The following is a 22,705-nucleotide window of genomic DNA, read 5'->3' on the forward strand; positions in this document are numbered from 1 at the left end:
GGATGAGCTCTTCCTGATTCTGCTCAACATAACAGGCCATGAGCTGGAAATTGAGTGAGCTCACAGAGTCCAGGCTAGGAGATCCAGTGAGGGAGACAGGCCCTGATCAATTCTGGCCAAATTTCTGAGATCGTCTGATAAAGATCTCGTGTTACCTGAGGAAAGGAGTAAAGGAAGGCTTTCTTGAAAGAACCACAGCATTTTCTTGTTCCCAGACTTTGCGAATTCGACAAGAGAGATATGTGATAGATTCAAGGAATGCAAGAAACTCTTACATCAACAGAAGGTAGCTTTTGCACTGATGTTCCCTGCCAAATTGAGAACAGATACTAAGGATGGCCGCAAAATATTTACATGCCCACAACAAGCAATGTCTTTCATAAATTCAATGGACTGAGGAAGTCATTGTGTCTTTCTCACATTGCAGCTAAGTGAGCTTGACTCACTGAACATTCACTTGACCATATGGGGAAGTTATGCACCTTTTTTGTTTATTTTTGTGCTGGTTCTGCCTAGCGGCTGGAGTCTGTTTTGTGAAATAACACTCCTTCAAGAAACTTTTGCATCGACAGGGGGTCGCTTTGCACTGAAGTTCCTGGCCAGGTTGAGAATAGATGCTAAGGATGGCCGTAGAGTGTTTACTTGTCCCCAACATGCGATATCCTTCACAGGGTCTATGGAATGAGTGAGTCATTGTGTGGCGCTCACTTTGCAGCCTAGTGGACCTGACTCACTGAACATTCACTTGACCGTCCGAGGAAACTGGGCGCCTGTTTTGTTTCTTTTTGTGATGGTTCCGCCTAGCGGATGGAGTTTGTTTCATGGAATAACACTCCTTCGGGACAGTTGTGGATGAATCTGCATGTTCCTTGTGTTTATGCCTCCTATTGGCTGAAGTTTGTTTTATGGAGTATTTTTTGCAGGACATTGGAAGGATTAGGTCATCTGCTGCACTCATGAACAGCCGGCTCACTGAACATTCATTTGAAACTGAACAGATTTTTTTGGCGGATTTTGTTTTTTTGGTTTTTTTTTGTGCTGGTTCCACTAGCGGCTTGAGCTTATTTTGTGGAGGAACACACCTTCGGGACAGTTTTGTGAATGAATCTACACATTATTTTTTATAATTATATTTATTTATCACACATTATACATTTGCACATATACAGTGAAATTCTTTTTTTCACATATCCCAGCTAAGCTGGGGTCAGAGTGCAGGGTCAGCCATGATACGGCGCCCCTGGAGCGGATAGGGTCAAGGGCCTTGCTCAAGGGCCCAACAGTGGCATCCTGGCGGTGCTGGGGCTTGAACCCCCGACCTTCTGATCAGTAACCCAGAGCCTTAACCGCTGAGATTATTTTCTGTTATGTAATTCTGTCTCACAAACTTTTTATAGAAACACCGGACTTGACTCGCGGGGGCTCTCATAGGCGTACGTGGACTGTTTGAGTTTAGAGGGATGGATGACGTTTGGCGCTGTCATGCGCAGGGTTAATACGCACAATTTTCTTTTTTCTGTTTGTTTGGTTTGGAGGGAAGTTAGGGGTTTGACTGTTGCACTAATGTTGGAATGTGGTCTTTATAATTTTATTTTTGACACACAATATGTTTTTTCTCATATGTTAAAATGTCAAATGTTAATATACAGTTTGTATATTAGTAGTTTGCATACCCTGGCAGAAATTGTGAAATTTTGGCATTGATTTTGAAAATATGACTGATCATGGAAAAAAACTGCCTTTTATTTAATGATAGTGATCATATGAAGTCATTTATTATCACATAGTTGTTTGGCTCCTTTTTTAATCATGATGATAACAGAAATCACCCAAATGGCCCTGATCAAAAGTTTATATACCCTTGAATGTTTGGCCTTGTTACAGGCACACAAGGTGACACACACAGGTTTAAATGGCAATTAAAGGTTAATTTCCCACACCTGTGGCTTTTTAAATTGCAATAAGTGTCTGTGTATAAATAGTCAATGAGTTTGTTAGCTCTCACGTGGATGCACTGAGCAGGCTAGATACTGAGCCATGGGGAGTAGAAAAGAACTGTCAAAAGACCTGCGTAACAAGGTAATGGAACTTTATAAAGATTGAAAAGGATATAAAAAGATATCCAAAGTCTTGAAATTGTCAGTCAGTACTGTTCAATCACTTATTAAGAAGTGGGAAATTCAGGGATCTCTTGATACCAAGCCAAGGTCAGGTAGACCAAGAAAGATTTCAGCCACAACTGCCAGAAGAATTGTTCAGGATACAAAGAAAAACCCACAGGTAACCTCAGGAGAAATACAGGCTGCTCTGGAAAAAGACGGTGTGGTTGGTTCAAGGAGCACAATACTTGTTGACCTCTCTCCAAACATAGCATTTATGGTTGTTCCATAAAGCTCTATTTTGGTCTCCAAATTACAGTGTGCCAGAAGCTGTGAGGCATGTCAAGGTGTTGTCGGGCATATTGTAACCGGGCTTTTTTTGTGGCATTGGCTTCTTTCTGGCAACTCGACCATGCAGCTAAATTTTGTTCCAGTATCGTCGTACTGTGCTCCTTGAAACAGCCACACCGTCTCTTTCCAGAGCAGCCATTTTATTCATAGCAAAGAGTTATTTTGATCCCTTAATAAAAAAGGTTTTTGAGTGATGTGCTGGTCAGAGTGGATTGTGAGGGGGGTTACTACATTCGGTGACCTATATGAAAGTTAAGTGTTGAGATCTTTTGAAAATTTGGTTCAACATTTTGGTATTCCCAGATCTCAGTTCTATAGGTATTAACAGCTGCACCACCTGCTCTGTATTGTTTTTGGGAGTAACATACACCCCCCTAAAGAGAAAGATACTCTGGGAGAGGTGATTACTGCTTTTGGAAAAGTTCATGAGGCATCAGTGTATTACTCCCTGTTAATTCAGAGTCTGGGGGACGGAGCTCTAACTTCTATTAAGAGATTATGGGAGAAAGATTTAATCTTGGTATTGGAGAAGGGAGTGTGGGCTAGGATTCTAAAAAATGTCATGCCTGTATCTAGAGATGCAATTCAAGATTTTACATAGATTCTATTGGACCCCCTCTAGATTGTATAGGCTTGGTCTTAAAGACACATCCACCTGCTGACAATGCCAGTTGGAGGATGGAGACACAACCCATGTTTTTTTGGGTGTGTGTTAATATCCAGGGGTTTTGGTTGAGGATTCAGAGTTTTGTATGTGACCTCTTGTGCACTCAGGTTTAGTTTTGCCCCAGACTCTGTATTTTGGGAGATGGGTCGGTCATCAGTGTGGGGAATAAACATGTGGAAGATTGGGTCCTAACCAGTGTTATGGTCACCAGACAGGTGATTTTGAGGGGTTGGAAGTCAGCTGGAGTGGGGAGGGTGGAGGCTTTAGAAGAAGGGTCATATAGAAGAGTGGGGAATTTGGATTTGTTTGTTGAGAAATGGGGTAGATACTTGGCGTTCTTGGAGGGTTCTTGGGGTGGAACAGTGGAGAGAGATAGGTAGTTATTAATGCGTGTGATTTTTATATATATATATATATATATATATTTTTTTTTTATTATTTGTTTTCTTTTGTATGTGCTCATGTTTGATCTAATGGGTGTTAAAAGTTGATTCTGTGTATTTATGTTTTGCTTTTCTGTGTTTGATAAAAATTTTAATAATAAAAAAACATGGACTTGAAGGAGTTGTTGCGCTCAAACTTATCAAAATAATTTAGCTTCAGGTGCGTAGAGCCAAAAAGAGTGAGTCAAAAATCAAAAGTTGCTAACCGCACACTGAATTGCAAAACAGACTGAAAAGGGTCTTGCAAAAATATTAAATTTGCATCCTAAAAAAATTTGCAAAGTGAGTTAAAAGCCAGACCAACAAAGGGAGCAGACGTTTCAGCACATTACTTTCTTCAATGATCATGTTGTAAAAGATGTTCACCCATTTTAACAAGTCTTAATTGAAAATTGCAACCAGCTGGGCCTAATGAGTTAACAAGGATAGAACTTAAATAGACAAAAATTTATTAAATAAATTTAATAAAATAAACATTTGCAAAATTTAATAAAGTTATATCTTTTTGCTAGACCCTTTTCAGTCTGTTTTGCAATTCAGTGTGTGGTTAGGAACTTTTGATTTTTGAATAATAATAATAATAATAATTAAAAAAAATATTTTAGCACCTCGATTTTGAGTTTTGGGTGCATTTTTGTCACTTTTGGTGGCATTTTTGCCCTGAGCCTCCCTTAATTTCTGACCCTAAACATAACTGAATAAAGAATAAAGAGGAGACAAAAAGGTGGAAGGAAAAGGGACTGACTGAATGCAAATAACACTGAATAGCAATTTTGCATGTGGCATGGCTTAATATCAAATTTATTTAGGGGGATCATTTCAATAATAAGTGTACTGTATGTAACATTTTTAATTAAAGAGGTAGATCAGTTAGCTACAAATTGCATCTGCCTAGAAACAGCACTATACAATCAGTCGATGTATCATTTTGATTTCTCTATAGCTTTTGATTGTGGAGGTGAAAATAGAAATAAAATACGAGTCTCTGATACATGGAAATTTTAAACTTAAAAACTGAGAATTTTTTATGAACACCTTCAGATTTTGGAAGAGGAACCTGACACATTTCCGTTCAGATGGCAAAAAGCAGTTCCTTTGTGGTTTGTATGATTCAGCCGTAAAAAAAATTATCTACCAAATGAACAGCTATCATCTTACCATGAAAAAGACAAATAAAAATGTGCATTTTTAATTATCTTATTTTTACAGGAAAAGATATATTGAACCTGTGTTCTTCAGTTGAGATTAGCTGAAAGGAAGGATAACTGTAGCGTGATGTTTGTTGTGAAATATGTGTCTGGAGCTGTGCAGAGGGTAAAGCTCAACTCTGAATCAGCAACTAAGAGATGAACTAAGAGATGAAGATGTTTGTGTGCAGATACACATACACACACAAAAATGTATTTTTATTTCATTGTGGGGACTCTCCATAGACTTCCATGCATTTTATGGATTTTATACAGATCTAACAATAATTTATATCCCCTAAACCTAACCCTCACAGAAACCTTTTTGCATTTTTACATAAAAAAATAAAATAAAATAAAAAATAAAAAAAACATTGTTTAGTATGTTTAATAAGCCATTTCCCTTGTGGGGACCGCTGGCTGGGCCCCACAAGGTAGGTGATCTCAGGTTTTACTATCCTTGTGGGGACAATTGGTCCCCACAATGTAGTATAAACATGTACACACTCTCACACACACACACACATGTTGGGTTTTCATGTTTTATGAGGACCCTCCATAGACATAATGATTTTTATACTGTACAAACTATAGATTCTATCCCCTAACCCTAACCCTACCCCTAAACCTAACCCTCACAGAAAACTTTCTGCATTTTTACATTTTCAAAAAACATCATTTAGTATGATGTATAAGCTGTTTTCCTCATGGGGACCGACTGATTGTCCCCACAACGTCAAAAATTTCAGGTCTTACTATCCTTGTGGGGACATTTGGCCCCCACAACGTATGGAATACCTGGACACACACACACACACACACACACACACACACACACACACAGAGCTTCATCCAAACTTGAAAATTCACACTTTATAGTCTTGTTACAGTGCATGCATTTAAGTATGTAAAAGTTGTTATCATGAACTACTTACTGCTTGTATTGTGTAATGTCTTATTATTATTATTATATATAGAAGAACTTTTAATGTATAAACTCATCAAAAATTTTTAATATTGATCCTAATAATTGCACTTTTTATGATTCCAATATTGAATCAATAAATCATTTTGTTTTTCTATTGTTTATCCAGTAATATTAGAATAGAATTTGATTAGAATAATCAAATATATTGAAATATATGAAATATATCAAAATTATACAAATAACACAAAAATAATTCTGGAGTTATTGTAAAAAATAAATAAATATATAAATAAATAGTGCTGGAAAATTGGTTAATGTAAGATTTTAATTCCCAAATTGTCTTCACAACTTGTTATTATTATTATTATTATTATTATTTATTTATTCATTTTTTGTGTCTGTATCTGTTTGGGTTCCATGTTTATTTTTTAATGTTTATATAATGCCTTGTTGTAATTGTAGTTCTGGAATAAATAAATTTTTTATTTATTCTATGAACCTTCCAATGACCTCATAAAAATCCTAAAAATATGAACCGCTTATCACTAAAGATCAAAATTTTAATCAAAATAATAATAATAATAATATATATATATATATATATATATATATATATATATATATATATATATATATATATTGCATGCTTGATGTCAACACCTGAATGCATTGTTATGGTTCAGTTTAATGGATGGTTCAATAATACATTTAATCCATAATAGAGTTACATTCTGAGAGCTGGAAACATGTAAAGTTTTGCACTGGATGTGTGTATCCGCCTTCTTTGTTGTCTCATGGCATTGATGGCATTTTACGCTTGAACCTCGCGATAATGAAGTGTGTGTGCGTGTGTAGTGGATGCGTGACGCCAGTTGGAAAGGTTACATGCACACATACGTATTCGGAGAGAGTGAAGATCAGTGCGCGCGCAGTGCGGAGCTCAAAACATGAGTGTTGTTGCATTGATCAGCAATGCTCTTGCATGGTGCATTAGATGCATACAGGTGTGATTTCATATCGATCATGTGTGTGATGCGCTCGGATGTCTCCTCGCGGTGGAAAGTGTCTTCATGAGTGTCCAAAGTAACAGTAACAGCAGTGGAAGTTTGGACGGAGCGCCATCTTGCCCTCATCTCGCGACTGGCTCTCCGACCCCGGGCGCAGATTCTTTGCTCGATATCTCGGCTCCGCCGAGACAGAAAGAAGGTAAACCTGCTGCATGTGTAAATTTGAAGTTTGTACATGTGGAATGAGTCGGGATTGTGTTAGATTGAGGTGTGATTTGGAATAAATCTGGCATTTATTCGAGGCAGTCGCGTCGGAGGCCGCTGCTGATTGTGACTGTTTGTAATAACACGCATCGAGAGCTCGAGCTTAGGTGTTGTGTTTTACAGTTTGCAATGTACTCATTTTGCTTTTTGTATCGATTGCAAGGATAATTTGACGTGAGGATGCCCGTGGTCACTTTTGAGGTTTACACAGTCACTGGCTGTCCCAAAAGCTAGCCAGATGTCTACCATGACTGTGTTTTTTGGGCATCTTACCCCCAAATGCTTTCTGTCTCTGTCTAGGTGTGCAGGTCTCAAGTTTTGAGACAAAACACTTGGTTAGATGCAATGCATTGGCGTTTATATGTTGCTTATGTGGTTCGATCATTAAAATACGAGGCAACTTGAAACTTGACTTGTTTTTGATGTTTTGAGAGTGTTTATGTATGAATTTATCACTCATGCAATGGCTCAAAATTGCTGGATAGGTAAGCAGGTCAATATATTTTAAGACTGTATCTGATAAACAGTAGTTGGTGTTGTTTATGTAACCATCATGTATGCAATTAAGTGGCTCTAAATTGAAGGTCACTAAATTAAAAAAAACTAAAACAGTAACTAATAAACACATTTTTATGGTTTGAGAATGTGTATATGTATACGTTATTATCTCTCATGCATGCAATGGCTCAAAATTGCTTTATATTTGGCAGATCACTAAATTTGAAGACCATCTGTATCTGAGAAACATGAACTAGCCTATTTATTCATCATCACTCTGTATAGGTTGGCAAATCACACATATGTGATGAGTGAGTTTTAAGAGTGTATTAATTTATCACTCATCCATACAATACACAAAAATGCTATGCATTTGCTGGACAGACTGTGTCTTCAAGCAAAACAAGAGTTGATGTTTGTGGTCATTGTAGTTGAAGTTGGGACTTTTTTGCATCATAGCAGGTTGACATGTAATCCCCCCCTCCTTTAGAAAGTTCATGGTTATCTCTGTTTTAAAGGAGTTGATAAAATGGAGATGACATATCAATTCTAGATACTTAAATCTGGATGGCTTTGAACCCTTAGGCGAAAGACAACCTAATAAACATAAGTATGTTGAAAACACACAGGTTAAAACACAAGTTAGTTGTGTTTTCCAGTCCAATGGCCTCCTTTGTTTTGCTGGATTATGATGTTTTCACCTGTTTTCTGTGAAATAAGTGCATGGGAGACTCGGGCTGTTAAGTGTTAATATGTGCTGTTACCAGTGGCGGGCTGTGCATTAAAAGTCTAGGCCTTCAGTGTGATTCATGCCATTTAAGAAAACACAGTTTCACAATGAATAAGACACCCTATGCCTTTGGGCATCATGGATTATGTCGCAGCTAACTAATAATACCAATTAACATTTTAAAAACATGTCCACGCACGAAAGCCAAAACTTGAAACGACACTTAATGCTCAAGCAAGCCTAATTTTAACAGCAGCATGACTGTTTTGTGAAATGAACGTCTCCCAAACAGACATGAAAAAATCATAAATTTTCATATGAATCTACCAAGGAGGTCTATGATACCTGGAAAAATCTATCTAATAATATTTGCGATTTTAAATGTAGCTTGCAATAAATTTAGTTTTGTCAGGGTACACGTTTATGCTGCGTTCCATTCAAGCTGGATGTGGGATATTCCTACTTGATATCTCGAACCATAAATGCATTCCATTCCCCGATATTCAGAACTTCAACGCTCCCGTTAGCTTAGCTGGGGTTTGACTCTCATTAGTGATGTCTCCTAGCAACCCAACTGATAAACAGCATTTGTGCTACAGGTGTGCGATTGTCAAAAGAGATTATAACTTACCATGTTTTATACATATACACCTGTTTCTGCAGGTGTTTGTTAAACAAGCTTTAATATCATGTAATGTGGAAACGAACTCATTTATCGATATTAATTAATAAAGTGAATGTTTATCACTTCTCCCTGAGTGTCGACATGTTTGTGTGACATCATGCACCTGCATCTCGGCGAAATCGGAGTTGAGAATTTCTGCACGAGCCTACAAGTTGTAATTCTGATTTAAATATGCATTCCATTGCACTTTTCCTACTAGGAAGTTGTAAAATCAGACTTTCCGTGTTGAATGGAATGCAGCACTACTTTTCAAAACTTGATCCAACACTGAATTCTCAAGCAGCCTAATTCACACTTATAAAACTCCTGATGTTGCTGTAACAATGCAAAAAGCACTTACCAATTTACTTGAAGTGAAAATCATCCCTCCTTTCCTGTTTAATAAATTAAGCAATCACACTGTCATGCAGAACATCTCGTGTTTTTAAATCCATAAGGATCTCTTTCTCAACGGCAATACTAGCAGTGATGACAGCCGACTCGTCAGCAAGATCTTGTGCTCTTCGCTTTCAAATTAGGTACATAACTTAAAGCTTGATTGCGTCACTCAAGGCCAGCTAGAAGGCCTCGACCGGGACATATCCTAAAGATCACACCCACCAAGAACAAATAAATCAATCTGATTGGCTGATGAATCTGACAATCTGACTTTTGTTGATCATTCATTTGCACTGTTGAGGGATTCTGTATTCTGTCTCAGTGGCAGATTCATTAAAGGAATTATGCAGATCAGGTAACGGTGCAAACGCCCACAAACTCATTGCTGATTCTTTACCATTCTGATTTTGCGGGCCGTTTGTGAGCACTCTATAGTGGATGCAGCGGTCCACTATGATCTGACACACTCTGCTGGGACAGCGTCGCTTGATCCAGGCACCTGAATCATCTCTTTAACATGCCGAGGTTCACTTGACTACACTGCACATCTGTACTTCTCCATCATTTAATGAATTATTGCTGATATGATCAATAGAAAAGTCAAGAAAATGAAGGGGAGCTTGTTGTAAAAACAGGTGCGACATCTGTGGTGTAGGTTCACAAAAACCAGCACAGATTAGAAAAATTTCATCTGCAAACTGTGTTGTGCGACGATAATCACTTGTGGTAAAACAAACAGTCTGTTTTACCACCATAAAATAAAGCACGCTGAAGAATATTATGAAAGTCAAAAGATGCGCTCTGCATTAAGCGCGAGACTGCTTTGGTGGCTTTTCATGCCTGTAAGACTGACTATAGCGTGAGCCAATAGCATTCGAATGCAGGCTGTTAAGGAGCATATCATTGGTTTCACCCACTGAATGAATATGCCCCTTCACTGAAGTTCGAGTTGGTCGTTTGAGTCTGAATGAGATAAGACGCCTCATTCTAAAGGAACTGAATGTACTGGTACATTTGTTCGAACAAAATGCATGAACCAGTCATCATCAACAAAGATCTGCTGAATAACTAAAGTGGAGGAGCCAAGTCATTTGTTCAATTCGGCTATCTCATTCAACAAGAAAATGAGCCGGATGAATTATGAATAAAATAGAGTGATGATAAATTACTACAATGGCTTACAGACTTTATTGGAACTCATAATTAGGGATGGGATGATATATAGAATTTTGATATATCGCGAACCAAAAAAATGACTAACCATATCGAGGCATGTCCACGTTAGCAATCGCATTTTCTAAAACAAATACTGAATCAAACCAATTGTACGTACAGCGCAAACTGCAAAGTGAATAAGACATTTACATATAGTACACGTGAAGCGCTTTTATCTTAGGCTGCATCCGAAAATGTAGGCAGCTGACTTGCTGCCTAATCAGTTAATGGCTTAACTGACATCTATTTTGAATGAATGGAACTCTTAAGGAAACTGGTCCCTGAACAGTTTGAAATGCACCTTATTTTCATCGTACCTCCGTATTCAGCCTCCGGAGGCAGCAATTTCCTGGTTTCAGACGCAGCCTTGAAGTTGCACTCACGCACTCGTGCGGATCCAGCACGAGCAGCAGCAATCTCCTGACAGTTTAAACGGCCTGGATCGCCTGCTTTGATTATCACTGACGGTCTGTCATGATTTGTGAATGAGAGGAACTTTTGATCCTGAAGTTTTTGATTCTGGCTTTTTTCACTTCAGGGGAAGATATTAGATGAGCGCTTGATGGGAAGAAAACGCTGGATTTTCGTGAGGTTTGTGAATTAAATTTTTTAACGAGATATCTGCATATATATATATATATATATATATATATATATATATATATATATATATATATATATATATATAATATATATGATATTAGTTTTATTGATATTTGCCATTTTATCATTAGACAAGACAGTTAAAAGTTACAGGGAACTGTTGAGGAGAGAGAGGGAGAATGAAACAGGTGAGCACTTTAACATTATGAGCTTAAACACATCTGCCGCGGCTCTGATATGAGGACCTTTTAAATGAGACTGTTGCACACCAGTCTATTATTGTAGTAACACGATGGCACATAACAACAAAACGAACCGTGACTGGTCGTTTACATGTCTCAGTCGCTTCACATGCAAGCAGGTGATTTTCGGCGCCCTCAAGAAAAAAATCGGCCAAACTGGAAAATTTATTGGCCGATGCCGATAATTAAAGTCAGAATATCAGCCGATTTATCGGCCTCAGCGATATGTCAGTCAACCACTACTTATTTATACTTACTGGGCAAAAAGGCTTTTTTTAGTTCACCTAAAATGATGATGAAATGCAATGACTTTTTTTGACCTAGGAGAACTCGAAGTCAAAGAGTGGTGATGATGGGTTAAAACTAATCGTGGGTGTAGTTTGGATGTGACTGTTTTTGTTATTAATCGCGTGTGCCAGCTGAGGAGTACGTACCAAGGTTACTATCATTAAAAGTGTCCGTCTCTCAGAGATTGTGCAGAAGTATACTTTTTAAAATATGATTTACAACAAAAACGTCGATCAGATAACCTGACGCTAAAAGTGTAAGGGGCTACGGCGCTAATAGCAGCATTCCACGGAGGCATTATTATTATATTTATTTTATTTATTTATTTATTTTAAATTTTCTCCACAATTTGGAATGCCCAATTCCCAATGCACTCTAGGTCCTCTTGGTGGCGTAGTGACTCACCTCAAACCGAGTGGCGGAGGACAAATCTTAGTTGCCTCCGATCCTGAGATCATCAATCCGCGCATCTTATTACGTGGCTTGTTGAGCGTGTTACCACGGAGACCTAACGCTTGTGGAGGCTTCATGCTATTCTCTGCGGCATCCATGCACAACTCACCACGCACCCCACCGAGAGCGAGAACCACATTATGGCGACCACGATGAGGTTAACCCAATGTGACTCTACCCACCCTAGCAACCTGGCCAATTGGTTGTTTGGGAAACCTGACTGGAGTCACTCAGCACACCCTGGATTCGAACTTGCAACTCCAGGTGTGGTAGTCAGCGTCTTTACTTGCTGAGCTACACAGGCCCCCAAAGATGTGCATTATTAGCATTACTTCTGTGGCTGGAACATTACGTTAAATACCGGGACGTCACCCTCAACGAACTAATTTTAAAAACGATGTCGCACGTAGTGTAAACACCAGCTTTGTTCGCCCAGGGCGCTTTAGTTCCTCTGGGAGAAAAAGGTACGGCTTCTTCTGTAGTATAAATCAGGATCATTCATTTCCACTCTGAATGAATGGAGCAGGCCTCTATTAGGGAGATTATTTTTCTACCTCTTGGGTTACTTGCAGCAAACCAGACGTGGCCTTAGTTTTGTTACTCATTCCTAATGTTTTGATTTATAATGAGTGCTTTATCTGGGCAGCTGTGCTCCTCCTGCCCTGCCGACCTTCACAATTCTTCACACATCCACCATCTTGGGATCTTTTTGGCTTGGAGCTCTTTCTGGCATGTCTCCTATCATGGCAGTGGTGTCTGATGCATCCAATGTGCCATTGTTTATGAGAACAGAACTGAACCTGGACTCACTGTTTTGTCTAGTCACTGGCTTTGAAGACTAGATGATGCTTGAAGACAGGTTTTAGGCTATAATGGTGATTCATGATGCTATTAGATGGTTGTCGTTATCTGCTGCAGATACAGTATTAGTTGCATCTGCAGGGCCATTTGGCCGTTGCATGAGTGCTGTTGGATTCTGTTTTGCCTTTGGTGTCAGTAAGAACATTAATGTCAACGTAAAAAAATGACCCTCTTTACTGTCTTATAAAGAATACAGTCTTCCTGGTCTTATTGTGCAGGATTCATCAGTGAAAGTTTTCTCAATAACAAAAATGTTTGTCTGTATGTTTTTTTTTTTTTTTTAATCAAAATTGAGGATGGGTCATGAAAGTCGACTAGTCCGAAAACCAACTTGTCAGTTAGTAATGTCAACTAGTTTATCTTGATTTTTTTTCCCCGTTATTTTTTCTTAGTTTTGATATTTTCAGCAGCATTGCTTTATTAGTTTGCTGTGCTATAGCTGATAGACAGTTTGCACATTAAAGCCCTCTTGGAAAAAGTTTTAAAAATGCATCCCCTTTGAAGCACCGCTGCTACATCCTGTATACACATTCCAACAGATTTCTTTGGCCATTGTGTTGCATCTCATATGTTTTTTTGAGTGTCCCGTCACACACGGCGAGCTCTGCGCACTTTGCTAGTTTTAACACTTTTAATGACATAAACCGGTGAGATTTGAAACACTCTGTTCCATAACTGTTCTAGGAGGACAATGTCAAAGAATTAAAAATCCTCGTTCTCTGGAGACATTAAAAGACACTTACGTCCTCAAGCTGATACCCCCGAGGAGGCCGCGGGCCTGGGAGTCGATTTGGTCTGAGAGATTCGGGAAATGCGGCGTGAGATGTTGAACATGTCGGCAATGCTGAAAAAGGTCGTTGCTGACTTGGAGGATCTTGCTGTTATATGTCGATCGATCACTGCCATGGTGTGAAATTCACTGTTATGGTTACAAGAGTGGGGGATGTTGAGAAACGATTATCTGGAGTCATCAGAGAGGGAATTATCTGCTAATCCGCTAGCAACCAAGGTGGATTTGGAGCGTGTCTGGGAGAAGTTGGAGGAAAACCGTAGCTGGTGGAATAACATCCGTATCGTCGGATTTCCTGAGGGCGAAGGAGGACAGGATATGGTGAAAAAACTGGATGGGCTCTTTCCGAGTCTGCGTGACATAGCAGGCCATAAGCTGGAAATCGAGCGAGCTCACAGGGTTCCGGTTCGGCGATCCGTGGAAGGCCCTGATCAATCATCCGATAAAGATCTTGTGTTACGCGAGTAAAGGAAGGCTTTCATGGAAGATCCACAGCATTTTCTTGTTCCCAGACTTTGCGAACTTGACGAGAGAAACGCGATCGATTCAAGGAATGCAAGAAATTTTTTACATCAACGGAAGGTCGCTTTTGCACTGATATTCCCAGCCATATTGAGAATAGATGCTAAGGATGGCCATACAACATTTACATGCCCACAGCAAGCGATGACCTTCATAAAGTCAATGGAGTAAGTCACCTTGTGGTACTTGCGTTGCAGACGAGTGGACTGGCTCACTGAACATTTGCTTGACTGTTTGAAGATTCTGGGCGTTTTTTTTGTTTTGTTTTTTTTGTGCTGGCTCTGCCCAGCGGCTGGAGTTTATTATGTAAAGCAACACACCTTCGGGACAGTTTTGTGGATGAATCTACACACTCTTTGTGCTTAGTCCGCCTATCGGCTGGAGTTTATTTTGTGGAGTATTCCTGTCTTTGGAGTAAGTCATTTGCTTGCACTCATGTTGCAGCCAAATGGACCAGCTCACTGAACATTCGTTTGACTGTGAAGAATCTGCTCGCTCTTTTTGTGCTGGTTCCACCTGGCGGCTGGAGTTTATTTTGTAGAATAATACACCTTTTAGGACAGTTTTATGGATGAGGCTGTACACTCTTAGTGTTTATTCTGCCTGTTGGCTAGAGTTTGATTTATAGAATATCTTTTGCTGTGTAAAACAAACTTTGTGTAGAAACAACGGACTTGAGCAATCCGACGGCTAGTTGTCACAGGGGTTCTCGTAGGCGTGCATGGACTGTTTGAGTTTGGAGAGATGGACGCCAGTTGGCGCTGTCTTGCGTGGGTTTAATGCGCACATTTTTCTTTTTTCTGTTTGTTTGGTGAAAAAACTGTGTAAGCCCCCTAGTGCAACAATGTGGAAGGATGTGTAAAAATTCTCCAAATATCTGTAAGACCAAGGTTTTGAACCCATCTGAGAGGGACTGTACATTCTTTTCATCAATCCATAAGATTTATTCTAGAATAGATGTTGTTTGAAAGTATATAATTTTTTTTAATGTTTTATTATTTATGATGTTCTTATTGTTGGTGACCACTGTAGTGCGTGTTTGTGTCGGGTGTGGGGGAATGTTCGGGGGGAGGGGATTAATATGTATGTGTGTGTTTGTATGATTTATGTAAGGAATCAAGAAAAACTGTTAATAGCAAGAAAGTGTACATCTAGAGAAATAATCGTTTCTTTCTGTCATAGGGCATCTAGCCCCCCATCAGTATTAGTTGGGTTTGTTGTAAAATTTCAGTCTTTTGAAAACTTTTGTTTGTTATTAACATTTTTATTGATTCATAAATTAACACACACACAAAAACAACAACGTATAATGAATCAATCACTTTAAACATTAAACCCCCACCATATCCCCTCCCCCTACCAAACTCCCACCCTGACCCCCCCCATGATCACTCCTGTGGTCAATAGAATATAGACACACACACACACACAAAAAGAAAATACAATAATCAAGTATAATAAAAATTAAAAAAAAAACTCTAAATTACTCCCTCCACCGCCCCTCCTTGAGATTCCCCCAAAAATGCTAGGTAACTGCCCAATTTCTTATTATAAAAATCCCTAACACTCATCCTTCTGCTTGACCCCTCCTCGAAGGCAGCCACCCTCCCCATCTCCACGCACCACTCCGGGAATGAGGGTGCTCCATCCGACTTCCAACTCCTCAAAATAACCTGCCTACCAATCATCACACTGGTCAAAACCCAGTCCTTCATGTACTTATCCTCCAAATCCATGACCTTCCCATCTCCCAAAATACAGAGTCTGGGGCAAAACGAGACCTGAGTGCCCAACACATCACACACAAAACTGTGCACCGTCAGCCAAAATTCTTGAATCTTACGACACCCCCAAAAACATGGGCTGTGTCTCCATCTTCTGATTGACATCGCCAGCAGGTGGGTTTGTCTTTAAGACCAAGCCTATTCAATCTAGAGAGGGTCCAATAGACTCTATGTAAAATCTTGAATTGCATAAGGCGAACCCTTGCATCTCTAGATGCAGATTTGAAATTTTTTAGAATCCTAGCCCACACTCCCTCCTCCAATACCAAGCCCAGATCCTTCTCCCTCAAACTCTTAAGAGAAGCTGAAGCTCCTTCCCCCAGACTCTGAATTAACAGGGAGTAATACACCGATGCTCATGACCTTTTCCAAAAGCAGTAATCACCACTTCCAGAGTATCTGCCTCTTTAGGGGGGTGTAAACCACTCCCAAAAACAGTACAAATCAGGTGGCTCAACTGTAAATACTTATAGAACTGAGATCTGGGAATTCCAAAAAGTTTAACCAAATTTTGAAAGGATCTCAGCACTCAACTCTCATATAGGTCACTGAGTGTAGTAACCCCCCCCCCCCCCTCCAATCCGTTCTGACCAGCAAAAAGGGGACTTGTTGATGCATAATTTGGGGTTCAGCCATATGCTCGAGGCAACATTTAAATAAATGTCTGAATTAAACACTCTGGACACCTTTGTCCATACCGTTCAAATGCGAGATAACGGGATGTAGGCTCTGCAATGGTGAAATAGGGGCAAGAACTTCCTGTTCTATACAGAACCAGGGAGGGGCTCTCTCAGGTGGAAGTGACCAATGAGCCAAATGTCTGAGACCAAATGCATAAAATAAAATCTTGGGTAGGCCTTGCCCACCTTTGTCAATTGGCCTAAGTAACTTATTGGAATGTAATCTGGGACGCTTACCATTCCAAATGTAGGACTTCGCTATGTTGTCAAATTGCTTGAAATAAGAGAGGGGGACATCTATAGGGAGAGACTGTAGCAGGTAGTTGAATTTTGGAATACATTTAATTTTAATAACATTAACTTTCCTGATCATAGATAGATAAATGCAATGAAGCCCACCTGCCCACATCGCACAAACCATTTTATTAAGGGGTCAAAATTAACTCTAACTAAATCACACAATTTTGCTGGGAATAAAATGCCCAGATACTTAATGCCCTGATTGGGCCACTGGAAAGCGCCCGGCTGGAAAGCCGTCGCTGGGCATTACGCTGTCAAAACCAAAGCTTGGGATTTAGACCAGTTGACTTTGTATCCTGAAAACTTAAAGGAATTAATAATTCTGTGGAGGCAAGGCATAGATCTAGTAGGGTCAGAGACAAATAAAATATCATCTGCGTAAAGCAAAAGCTTATGCGCCACACCTCCCACCACCCCTGGAAAGTCCTCCTCCTTTCTTATTGCAGATGATAATGGTTCCAGGGCAAGACAATAATGGGGAAAGAGGGCAACCCTGACGAGTGCCCCTATTAGTAAAATAATCTGAAATTAATCCATTTGTTCGAACCGCCACTACAGGGTATCTATAAAGTAACTTAATCCAACCAATAAATGTACTCCTGAACCCATATATTTCCAAAATTTTAAAAAGATAATCCCATTCTACCATATCAAACGCCTTTTCGGCATCAAGTGAGATGGCAGCGACCGGAGTCTGATCATTCGCCACTGATATTGATGAAATGCCTAATGTTGTCAGAAGAGCTGCGGCCCCTCATAAACTCCACCTAATCTATATGTATAAGAGATGTCATAACTTAATCGATTAGCCAAATTTTTTGAGAATATTTTTACATTTAGCTGAATTAGTGAAATTGGACAGTAACTCTTACACTCGCTTGGATCTTTGTCCTTTTTAAGGATCAGACTGATCCGGGCTTGTGTCATGGTTGGGGGAAGCTTTACGTTCTTTAATGATTCTAAATAAACTTCTAGCAAAAGTGGAGCCACTTCTGTAGCATAAGATCTAAACAATTCAGTGGCAAAACCATCTGGCCCCGGAGCCTTGCCTGAAGGCAAGGCCTTAATTACCCCGTCAAGCTCCTCCAAGGTTATCTCAGATTCAAGGTAATTTTTTTTGCTCAGTTGTCAATAGAGGAAGTTCTAATGGTTCCACAAATTTTCTAATATATTCCTCAGTAGACGAAGATGTGGATCTATAGAGCTCAAGATAGAAGTACCTTTAAAAGTATTATTAATATCAATGGCTGAGGTAAAAATTTCACCACCAGCAGATTTCACTGAGGTAATGGTAGAAAAAGACACTCTCTGTTTTATATATCTAGCTAAAAGCTTCCCTGTTTTGTCCCCTGACTCAGAGTTTGACTGTCTTGCCCTGAACAACCAAAACTCCACTTTCTGCGACAAAATAGTATTATATCTATATTTCAGTCGGGTCAATTCTCTGAGGCCATCAGATGACATTCGGCACTTCAGCTCTGCCTCGGCACTTTTAGTATTCTCTTCCAACTCCACGAGTTCTCGTGCTTTGGATTTTTTGATGAATGAGGCATATTGTATGATCCGACCCCTAAGAACTGCCTTAAGTGCCTCCAAAGCCACTCCCACAGAGGATACTGAGGACCAGTTGGTCTCCATATAAACATTGATTTCAGTCTTTAACATTTGTTGGAAATCAGGATTTTGCAGAAGGGATACATTAAAACGCCAACTATATGATTTCTTTTTCTTTGTATGTGGCAACATCTCTAAACTCACCAGGGCATGATCTGAGACTAAGATGTTTCCAATTGAGCAGTCAACAACAGATGGAATGAGGGATTTAGATATAAAAACAAAAATCTATTCCAGAATAAATCTTATGAACTGATGAAAAAAAATGTATAATCCCTACCAGATGGGTTCAATAGTCGCCAGATATCTGCAAGACCAAGATTTTTACACATCCTGTGAAGTGTCAATGTTGCTCTAGGGGGCTTACACACTTTTGCTTCACTATGATCAAATATCGAGTCCAATCAATAAATTAAAATCTCCTCCCAATATTATATCATGAGGGGTGCTAGCGGTTTGCAACATCCCTTCAAGATCTATAAAAAAGCCCTGATCATCAGCGTTAGGTGCGTAAATATTAGCCAAAATCAACCTTTGCCCCTGAATGTCTGCTAAAACAATAATGACTCTTCCTATTTTCTTTAATCTGTTTGAGAAATTTGAATTGTAGATGTTTATCAATATAATGACCCCCCTGCTCTTACTTGTGCCAGCACTAAACAAAAACATGTCCCCGTCTTCCCAATTTTTTCAGCTTCCTGTGGGGAAAGATGCGTTTCTTGAAGAAATATTATATCATATTTCTTACGCTTAAGAAAATAAATAACCTACCTTCTTTTTATGGGGTACCCCAATCCATTGACGTTCCATGTGGAAAGAGACAATCCATTCATATTAACAATTGACATATTGATAAAAAATAAATAAATAAATAAATTGTGTCAAAAGCAAGATTATACAGACCACATTTCCCATTAATGCAACAATCAAACCCCCGAACTTCCCCCGAACAAAACAAACAGAAAAAAGAAAACCGTGTGCATTAACCCCGTGCACGACAGCGCTGACCGGCGTCAATCTCTCTAAACTCAGAAGGTCCATGTACGCCTGCGAGAACCCCCACGACAACTTTGCCATCGGATTGCTGAAGTCCGGTGCTTCTGCACAGGTTTTGTGAGGCAAAATTATATAACAGAAATACTGTAAAACAAACTCCAGCCAATAGGCAGAATAAACACAAAGAACATGTAGATTCATTCACAAAACTGTCTTGAAGGTGTGTTCCTCCACAAAACAAACTCCAGCTGATATAAAGCCATTCAGTTTCCTCGGACAGACGGACAAGTGTACAGTGAGCTGGCTGTTATGAGTGCAGCAGATGACGTAATCATTCTAATGTCCCTTAAAAATACTCCACGAAACAAATTCCTGCCAACAGGAGGCGCAAGCACAAAGAACAATCAGATTCATCCACAGCTGACCCAAAGGAGTATTATTCCACAAAACAAACTCCAGCCGCTAGGTGGAGCCAGCACATAAAGAAACAAAATAGGCATCCCGGTTCCTCAGATGATCAAGAGTCAAATTCACTCGGAGGCCGCAGAAAACAATACATCATGACTTACTCAGACCGACAACTTAATAAAAGATGTCCTTTATGTGAGCATGTAGATATTTTGCGGTCATCCATAGTGTCCATTCTCAATCTGGCCGGGAAGTTCAGTGTAAAAGCGTTCTTCCGTCAATGCAAAAGTTTCTTGGAGTGTCATGCCACAAAACAAACTACAGCCACTAGGCAGAGCCAACTCAAAAAGAAACAAAAATGGAGCCCAGCTTCCTCGGACAGTTGAGACACTGAACAGCGAGTCAGTCCACTCACATAGGAACGCCCAATGGTTTACTCACCCATAGTTTGTATGAAGGCCAGTGCCTTTTTGAGGCATAAAAATACTTTGTACCTTGGTGTCTATTCTCAGTTTGGCCAGAAACATCAGTGCAAAAGCGATCTTCCGTTGATGTAAGAGTTTCTTACATTCCTTGTACCGATCGCGTTTCTCTCTTGTTGAATTCGCAAAGTCCGGGAACAAGAAAATATTGTGATTCTTCCAAGAAAGATTTCCTTTGCTCCTCGTCTGGCGCAACACGAGATCTTTATTGGATGATCTCAGAAATTTGGCCAGGATTGATCGGGGCCCGTCTCCCTCAGCAGATCTCCGAGACGGGACTCTGTGAGCTCACTCGATTTCCAGTTTATGTCGAGCAGATTCGGGAAGAGCTCATCAAGGAATTTCACCATATCTCTGCCCTCTTCATGCTCAGGAATTCCAACAATTCGTATGTTATTCCTTCGGTTCATATTTTCGAAATATTCAAGTTTTTCCAAAATGTGTTCCAAGTCTGTTTGGGATGCAGCTGGATTAGCAGATAATTCCCTTTCCAAAGATTCCAGATAATTGATTCATTTTTCAACTTCTGTCACTCTTGTGACCAGTTCAGAGAATTTTGTTCCCATCGCCGTAATCGATCGACGTATTACAGTGAGATCCTCCAAGTCAGCAACAACCTTCGTCAGCATCACCGAGATGTTGGACAGTTGACACTGGATTTCATCTCCCGACGTGTGCTTATTAAACAGCAAAAGGCTGTGTTTTAATTATTCTGAGAATGTGATTTAAGCACATTCAAACTGTACATTTATTGAATTAAATCCCAGCCCTTTGTGGTTTAAAAATGATTTTATTTTGATTCATTGTGCATTCATTCATTCAATATATCTCAAATATGTCATTCTGTGACGTTCCGCATTTACTCCCCTTCAGCCACCTGGCTCCTTGTATATGCCAACTTTTTTCAAGAATGAATCAATTCCAGTTTTTTTGCCTCATTGTATGTTCCGGTTCACCCAGAAATAGCTTATGTCAGAGTATGTTAAAGTGCGTTGCGAACAGTTATACTTTGAATTCTGTGTGTGGAATTTCCCTCTGAATCTTACTGCTGGAGTATTTTGGTCGGCCATGATTAAAGTGTCGGTAGTCTGTATTATTACCAAATGTAATCTGTAATGATGTAAAGGACACATTGATGTATGTAGACTTTATTATGTTGTTTCTTTTTTGTTTGTTTTTTTGCATAGTAATTTTTTGTGAAATGGTAGATATTTTGTCACCACAAGCATTTTAAGACTAAAAATAGAGTTGGTCACAGATGGAACTGAACTACTGGTATCAGCTGATGGTGAGCAGGAACTGTCTAGTAGTAATTCCTGTTTCTGAGTTCATCTTCCTGACTCCGTCACTGGCCACTGGCTGAACTTTGCTGTAGAGTGTGGAAAATGTCCAGAAAGGCAGGTGGAAATTTTTAATTCGAAGAAGCTAGAAAAATGCTGGAGACATTTTTGAGGAAAATGAATACTATTTCAGCTTTCATTAAAAACCAAAGACCTTTCACAAGTTTACTTTCACTTACTTTACATATAATTTTGTACATTTTTGTTTGTTTTGCACTTACACTTTGTACTGACATCTGTTGGCATATATGCAGCATCATGCAAAAGCAAACATTTTCAGTTTTCGATTTTCAGGCCGATAAAAATGCCTAGAGAGCAGGGTGGATGATATGATGCCTGTATATGCATAATACAACTTAATGATGGCAAATTAGAGGTTTGCAACATTGCCCAAATGAAATGAATGCTTGTTTTCACAACACATGCAAAAAGAAAATTTGCATTGACTATTGACAGCTGTCAGTAGTTTTTGGAGATTAATCAGTGTGGTGATATATTGGTCTACCACTAGGCGATATGTTGAATATTCACGATCTAAGTGCAGTGATTATGCTGACGATATAAAATTAAGCAGTATTGCGAATATTACAATGATTTTACTGTGCTTTTATTTAGCCTTTAAGTTACATAAACAGCGCATCAGTAGACTAATTTTATGATCCTTCAGGGTTGCACAATTAATCAAAATAACATCAGTATGGCGATATGGTCAAATGTGATTATGAAAACAAAAAGTCTGCTATTAAAGCAGGTTTTAAAATAGGATTGTCACTGATTACATTTTTCTAAACTATTCTTTTCAAAAATATGTGTTGGCCTATGCATATCCAGTAAAATAATGTTTGCCATGGAATTAGTTTACTGGTGAAATCAGACATTACATTTGGCAT

General features: G+C 39.3%; 1 protein-coding gene across 4 annotated transcripts in view; it reads left to right on the top strand.

Annotated features, from left to right (window-relative positions):
- Nucleotides 1–6,573: 6,573 nt before the first annotated feature.
- Nucleotides 6,574–22,705, top strand: part of LOC127448666 (serine/threonine-protein kinase tousled-like 1-B) — a 52,159-nt gene continuing 36,027 nt past the window's right edge. For 2 of the 4 annotated variants that reach the window (XM_051711378.1, XM_051711379.1), the window contains exons 1-2: nt 6,733–6,881; nt 10,991–11,043. Coding sequence is in view for 2 of the 4 variants with exons in the window: in XM_051711377.1 (XP_051567337.1) it covers nt 6,746–6,881 (136 nt within the window). In the remaining 2 variants the exon portion in view is untranslated. Of the gene's footprint in view, nt 6,882–10,990; nt 11,044–22,705 lie in introns of all 4 variants that reach the window. The other 2 variants (XM_051711377.1, XM_051711376.1) reach the window with 1 other exon arrangement.

Source organism: Myxocyprinus asiaticus, chromosome 12 (genome assembly GCF_019703515.2).
Source record: "Myxocyprinus asiaticus isolate MX2 ecotype Aquarium Trade chromosome 12, UBuf_Myxa_2, whole genome shotgun sequence".
Taxonomy (NCBI): domain Eukaryota; kingdom Metazoa; phylum Chordata; class Actinopteri; order Cypriniformes; family Catostomidae; genus Myxocyprinus; species Myxocyprinus asiaticus.